Source organism: Priapulus caudatus, unplaced genomic scaffold (genome assembly GCF_000485595.1).
Source record: "Priapulus caudatus unplaced genomic scaffold, Priapulus_caudatus-5.0.1 Scaffold141, whole genome shotgun sequence".
In the NCBI taxonomy this organism is placed as follows: domain Eukaryota; kingdom Metazoa; phylum Priapulida; class Priapulimorpha; order Priapulimorphida; family Priapulidae; genus Priapulus; species Priapulus caudatus.
Genome location: NW_014577202.1, coordinates 106830 through 114301, shown reverse-complemented (window position 1 = coordinate 114301; position 7472 = coordinate 106830). Strand labels below are relative to the sequence as shown.

Genomic DNA, 7472 nt, shown 5'->3' with positions numbered 1-7472 from the left:
GTATCAAACTTACGAATTTTACTGTGATCGAAAAAAAAGATATTTTTTTGATAATTTATTGTCATTTTTGCCCCCCCCCCCCCAGAATGCAGGAAATTGCATCTCAGAATCAAAAATTTTTCCGGGGGGCATGCCGGACTCCCCTAGCAAACTCGGGTCACTATGTCACCCTCGAACTACTAATTTGATGGCCAGAAACTACAGATTGCTTCAAATACGTGTTGGCATCTCTGGATCTGGATACGCACGAGGTAGAATTATTGATGCGCAAAGTCAGGCCAGCTACTGAACTTTATCGACCGACATTCAATAATGCGTGATATTTGATATTAACTCATTATGTGGGTAGGATTTTGACAGTATACATGCAATTATATGTTCATTTTATGCAGCTAGGTGTTGGCACTACTATTCGTACCCCTTCTGACAGTGTTTCTGTGCTGTTAGTCTTCCCACCCCTGCTCCCGTTTTTAGCTCATCTGACGTAGTCAGATGCAGCTTGTAGAATCGCATGATTGTCCGTCCGTGCGTGCGTGCGTCAACAGTTGGGCACAAATCTTAACCGCTCGACGTACGGTCACAATATTATGGACGTCGGGGGGGGGGGATCGTGAAAAGGATTCAGGATGACAAATTTGGGGGTCAAGGGTCAAAGGTCAAGATGTGTAGACGGAGGGGGAATATTTCCCTCTTAACTTAAGGTAGACGAGGAAATACGGAATTGCGGCACAAATCTTAACGGCTCGACCTATGCTCTTAATATGCGGTGTATAGTGTGATGGGCAGGAAACCCACACCAGTGCGAAATTGGAGGTCACAGGTCAAAGGGCAGTGGGGGAAAGGTCAGATATCAGACATTTTCTGAGGACATGGGCTAACGGACAAAGTGAAAAACTTTTTTGTTTTGGCGCTGACCTACCATTTTTATCACTTTATTGAAAGGACTGTGAAATGTGCTTACCACTGACGTGCGAAGATTAAGTGTCTCAGATAACCCCAGAGGAGGGTTAAACATGGATTCCTGAACTGCCTCAATGATGTCACAGTGTTCTCATATTCATGGCACATCCATAATCTGGAACGCCAATATGCCTGGATAGCCCAACGGCTACAGCACAGGATTATGGCTCAAAGGTCCTTGGATCGAATCCCATAAGATTTTTTAATATTTACCTGTTTTCTGTATTTTTCTATCTTTATCCATTTAACTATTTCTTTCCAATTAAGGCAAATATTTACATTATTTATTTACAACAATTTCATAACAACAAATAATTTTTACAACAATTAAATTTTGTTTAATAGGGTTAGGGTTAGGGTTACGGTCACAATGCACCATAAAACAGGAGTTTCAGGCACGCGATTTGTATCAACCAATGGGATTTGGGAGGTATGCAGAATGCAGAAGGTTGCTGAAAGGAGGTGTACGCAACTGCGTATCTGCATATCTGCGCCTAACAAAGGTGTCACTACGCACGACTTAAATGTTACGTTTATAACCGTAGCAACAGACCTCAGATGAGCCCAGACGCTCTGCGGCTCTTGTTTTGTTTCTCAGCTCTGTCTTCCTTTTTATACCCCCATGCAACCTCTTTTTTGTGTTCCTACTTCCTAGATACTAACTTCCCCTTCCTGCCTGCGTGTAACCGGTTGTTTGTGTTTCTAGGCTCTTTCTTACCATTTTCTGCCTGCGTGCAACCTCTTCTTTGTTTTTAGACACTATCTCTACCTTCCTGTTTTATCTTCCCCCCTTCCATCCTGCCTGAAACCTGTTGTTTGTGTTTACAGGCGCTGGCATTGCTCATCTTCCCCTTCCATCCTGCGTGCATCCTGTTGTTTGTGTTTACAGGCGCTGGCATTGCTCATCTTCCCCTTCCTGCCCGCGTGCATCCTGTTGTTTGTGTTTACAGGCGCTGGCATTGCTCATCTTCCCCTTCCTGCCCGCGTGCATCCTGTTGTTTGTGTTTACAGGCGCTGGCATTGCTCATCTTCCCCTTCCTGCCCGCGTGCAACCTCTTCTTCACGGTGGGCTTCGTCGTTGCCGAGCGCGTGCTCTACATGCCCAGCATGGGATTCTGCATCCTCCTCGCAATCGGCTGGCAGGTCGTCGCCACCGAACGGTGAGTCTCCACGACAACCATTAGATTCTCACGACGCTACGCGGTCCCTCGGTCCTCCCGTCGTCCGTGGGTCGTCATCGTCGTGGCGAAATGTCGGGATTAAAAAACGTGTTTATTTTAATGTTGATTTAATTTTGAGTTTTTGGGTTTAGTTTAAATGTGGTTTGAGATTCGGTGAGACTGGTCCCTCGACCTTGTTCGGCTGTTCTCTTTCTGACCTGACCCCTCGACTCGCGATGCTACACCCCCCCCCCATCATCATCGTGGAGAGAGGTGTCGGGATTGAAAACGTGTTTATTTTAATTCTATTTTAATTTCGAGGTTCGTTTAATTTAAATGCGTTTTAAGTTTTGGGCGAGAGTGGTCCCTCGACTTTGTTCGACCGTTCTCTTTCCGATCTGACCCCTCAACACCCGCAACTCTACCCCCGGGGTTTCTCCAAGTCGTCGTCATCGCAGAGAGAGATGTCGCGATCGAAAACGCGTTTATTTAAATTCGATATCAATTTTGAGTTTACGAGTTTAAGTAAATGCTTTGAGTTTAAGTTTCGCTGAGAGCGGTCCCGCGACAACGCGCGCGTTTTGTCTGCGGCGACGACGTATTCGCGATTGTAGGCCTTGGAGAAGGGGAACTTGTAGGACAGTATGTGCGTACGCCATAGTAGGTCGTGCCAGGGGACGGATACACAACTTTGCTGCCCATTGCCATAGCTAATAGCAGGCGTGTAGGACAGTGTGTGCGTACGCCATATAGTAGGTCGTAGGAATATGTATATAGTAGGAATATAGTAGGTCGTGCTGGGGTGGGGCGGGGATACACAACTTTGCGTAACAACCCGTTATCGTACGTCGTCCCGCGTTGGTTTCTCGTCTCTGTGCGTGCGCTTTTTTGTTTTTCGTGAAGCCCCCGCGTTGTCTGCAACGCCCCGAAGCGAACTTCGCAGCGTCGACTGCACGCGTCTGCTTGCGTCTTCGCCACGCTCTCGCAGAACTTGCTGCTCGCCGACATACGTACCAGTGGCTGCCTGGTTTTTTTTTCCACAGCGAGTTGCTTTTCCATTATCATTATCGGAGATATTTACATTCAATTTCTATGGCGTGCGCTGATGTGATTATGCTGGTTTATGATTGCCATAATAGTGTCGGTAATATACATGCCGGCGCGCATTCCGGTCGGCCGAGTGGAAAACGCGGGGCCCGCGCGAGCTCGACTGCGACGTGCTAAGTCTAAGATGCTTCATTTTCTCGTTTTCAGCGGATTGAAATCCATAGCGTGCGGCACTCTCGTCGTCACGCTGCTGCTACACTCCAGCAAGACCGTCGCGCGCAACCGCGAATGGTAACTACGAATCCGATTCTAGGAACTGGCGTGCGCGACGCGATGCGACGCGGCGCGGGGCGTAATTGCGTAAACTCCGCCGGTCCCGCAAATGCGGTTAGCGGCGCGCGGTTAATAAAGCATATTAAAGCCGAGCTGATTGCATTTCGTAATGTCCTACGCCCGGGAAAGTGTAATTCCAGAATGCGCTCGCGTGCACGCCCGACCTGTACGTGCGGTCTGGCCGTACGTGGCTGCTACCGCTTCGCTGGGTCGACCCTCCTGCCAGTGTTTCTGTGATGCTCATTTTTCCACTCCTGTACTTTTGTTTCTCAGCTCTGTCTTCCCCTTTCTACCCCCATGCAACCTCTTTTTTGTTTTCCTAGATACTAACTTTGCCCTTCGTGCTCGCATTGCGTCCTGTTCTTTGTGTTTTTTAGACACTATCTTCTTTTTTCTGCCTGCGTGCAACCTGTTCTTTGTGTTTCTAGACACTAACTTCCCTTTCCTGCCGTGCGTGCATCCTGTTCTTTGGGTTTCTAGACACTAACTTCCCTTTCCTGCCGTGCGTGCAACGTACTCTTCTTTGTGTTTCTAGACACTAACTTCCCTTTCCTGCCGTGCGTGCATCCTGTTATTTGTGTTTCTAGACACTATCCTCCATTTCCTGCCCTCGTGCATCCTGTTCTTTGTGTTTCTAGACACTATCTTCCCTTTCCTGCCCGCGTGCATCCTGTTCTTTGTGTTTCTAGACACTAACTTCCCTTTCCTGCCCACGCGCATCCTGTTCTTTGTGTTTCTAAACACTATCTTCCCTTTCCTGCCCGCGTGCATCCTGTTATTTGTGTTTCTAGACACTAACTTCCCTTTCCTGCCCACGCGCAGCCTGTTCTTTGTGTTTCTAGACACTATCTTCCCTTTCCTGCCCGCATGCATCCTGTTATTTGTGTTTCTAGATACTAACTTCCCTTTCCTGCCCGCGTGCATCCTGTTATTTGTGTTTCTAGACACTAACTTCCCTTGCCTGCTCGCGTGCGTCCTGTTATTTGTGTTTCTAGACACTATCTTCCCCCTTCCTGCCTGCGTGCAGCCTCTTCTTTCTGTGTTCCCCTGCACCCAACATGCTTCTCGCTGCAGGCAGGACGAGTACACGCTGTTTATGTCCGGACTGAAGGTGACGCAGAGCAACGCGAAGCTCTTCAACAACGTCGGCCACGCCCTGGAGACGCAGGAGAGACACATGGAGGCGCTCGGATACTTTCGAAGAGCCGCGAGGTACAGGTCCCCCGCGGGCGGGCGGTTGCGTCGGCGTTCGGGAATCGGGGCGACGGAACGTTCGGATGTTTTTCGGCCGAGCGGGTTCGTCGGGCTGCCGCACGCTATTCGTCGTTCGATCGCGGATGCCGGAACGTCGGATGCGTGCGAGGCCGATGCGGAAATGAGGAGTAAAAGTCGCGGCGAGTGCCTCTTTAGTGACGGCATTAAAGCGGAGATCGCCGCAAAACGTCGTCTGCCGGCAGTTTTCGAAATGGCGCGTAATTTCGCGTGTTGAAATCGCCGCTTGTCTAGCAAAATCGAGCGCTGACGCGTGGATGGTGCCACGGTTATCCATTTTTATTGCTCGATTCTCGTACCCGCTGGTGCTCTATAGCCCAAATCTAAAATCCAATGCGGTCGCAAAGTCTTTCCATATTCACATGCCCTCTGGTACAATACCCAAAATCGAATGCAGTGGCAAAGCATTTCCATAAGCACTTACCCTCAGTGCGTGAGCAAAAATCCAATGTAGTATTTCCATATTCAATCGCTGTCTAGTAATGTTCCCAAAAATCCAATGCAATAACAAAGTCTTTCCTGATCCTGATTAATTCAGTTTGCCACGCATCTCTGCACCTGCTGATTATATTAGTGTTATGCCCCACGGTGCGGAAATTAGCATTGCAATCTATTTCGCGAATAAATTTTGCTAAGCCGATTCATATTGTTATTGGTTATTATTAACTGGCCCTAATTGGCACAGATGCTATGCGTGATTGTCGTTAATACATTTCATGCGAGTGATTGTCTCTCGTAATGTCTTCAAAGTCTAGACGAGGCCTCGCGTTTTTATCCGCGTATCAATGTCGTCTTTCCGTCTTCAGGATACAGCCGGATGACATCGGAGCGTTTATCAACATCGGTAGAGCGTACGCATCGATGAGAATGTACAGGGAAGCGGAGACGGCTTACAAAAGGGCCATGGTGCTCATGCCACAGGTACGCGTTCTACAGTTTGCGATAACGGCGTGATTATGCGCGCATCAGTGCACGCCACTCGCGCGCAAAAACAAATGTTTCAGGCATCGGCTAGCAGAAGATTAAATCACATAGAATTAATGTGTTCATGTGTCAGCGTACTAGCGGAGCGCGGGCGAAATGTATTCGTTAAAGCCGGTGCATTGCGGCTCTTTACTTACTCTAGCTAGAATGCAGTCGCGTGCACTTTTCTATAGTTCGGCTCGATAATTAGTTTTCGAGGCTAGTTTACGAGGCTTAGTTTACGGCTTACGGCTTTGCTCTTTTTTTGGCCGCGCAGCGCGCCGTAAACACTGAATAATTTGTTACGTTTCATCATCTTCCGTCTTTTGAATGCGTCGGCGAACAGTTGAGACGTTCGATCGCGTTCCAGAACTCTGCGCGTTCTAGAACTACGCGCGCGCGTTCACCCGTAGTGTCGCATTTCAGGTTAGGCCGGGTCAGACCTACCAGACCCGCATCGCGCCGGGCTACCTTAGCGTCTACGTGAACCTCGCCAATCTGATCTCCAAAAACGAATCGCGTCTGGAGGAGGCCGACGCAGTAAGTTGCTTTCTAGCAAATACGATCGAGCAATAGCAAATATCAAACGGCGACGATTAGCAAATAGCTAAAATCGAATTCGTAACGTTTTAACCCGGGCGCTGTAATCGTAATAACGGCTGTTCGCCAACTATGCATCGGGACCAGTATTGCCAATCTCCGACCGTCCGCCGCAACTCGGTTTCGAAATATTGAAAAGCGCCGCCCCGCCGCATTAGCGAGAAATTGCCCGCGAGCGAAATTGTTGATAATTCCAGCGAACGACGTCTCCATCGAGTTTTCGGCGGCTGCGAGAGTATAAAGCGCAACAATAAAGTCGCGTTAGGTCGTCGAGAGCGGCTCGGGCGATGATGCATCAACCACGCAGCGGCGGTCACCGTCGAAGCGTCGGACGTTTGTCGCAGACGCAGGGCGCCCTCTGTGAATGAATAATCGTTCGTTCTTTTATCGCCATTCTGCGTGCGTGGTTCTGCCGCTCTCGCCTGACGTTCGCGGAACGAGGGAAGGGTACGCGGAAAGTTTGTTCAAACGTTCCACGCGCGATGGTTCCCTCCTCCCTCCGAAAGAGAATCGCGAGCCGCTGCCGAGGCTGAATACTCACACGCCTCGTGGCTTCTCGGGCCTGCCTCGACACCTTCTTGGCCCCGTCTCGACCCCCGCCTCGACCCCCGCCTTGACCTCGTCTTGACCCTTCCTCGACCCCTGCCTCAACCCCGTCTCGATCCCCTCCTCGACCCCTGCCTCGGTCTCGTCTCAACCCCTGCCTCAACCCCTGCTTCGATCCCGGCCTCGACCCCGTCTCGACCCCCCCTCGACCCCGCCTCGTTCTCACGATCTCTCTCTCTCTCTCTACTGACAGCTGTACAGGCAAGCGATCAGCATGCGCAACGACATGACCCAGGCGCTGATCAACCGCCTCGACCCCCGCCTCGACCCCGTCTCGACCCCCGCCTCGACCCCTCCTCGACCCCTCCTCGACCCCCGCCTCGTTCTCACGATCTCTCTCTCTACTGACAGCTGTACAGGCAAGCGATCAGCATGCGCAACGACATGACCCAGGCGCTGATCAACCGCCTCGACCCCCGCCTCGGCCTCGTCTCGACCCCCTCCTCGACCCCTCCTCGACCCCTCCTCGACCCCCGCCTCGTTCTCACGATCTCTCTCTCTACTGACAGCTGTACAGGCAAGGGATCAGCA

At 50.5% G+C, this 7472-nt stretch overlaps 1 protein-coding gene across 1 annotated transcript in view; it reads left to right on the top strand.

The window, feature by feature from the left end:
- Positions 1-7472, top strand: part of LOC106806087 (transmembrane and TPR repeat-containing protein 3-like) — a gene marked incomplete in the record, with an annotated part of 64541 nt that overhangs the window by 35480 nt on the left and 21589 nt on the right. The window contains 6 exon segments of the mRNA XM_014807941.1: positions 1972-2120; positions 3375-3458; positions 4575-4712; positions 5579-5693; positions 6162-6275; positions 7135-7212. Coding sequence (XP_014663427.1) covers positions 1972-2120; positions 3375-3458; positions 4575-4712; positions 5579-5693; positions 6162-6275; positions 7135-7212 — 678 coding nt within the window.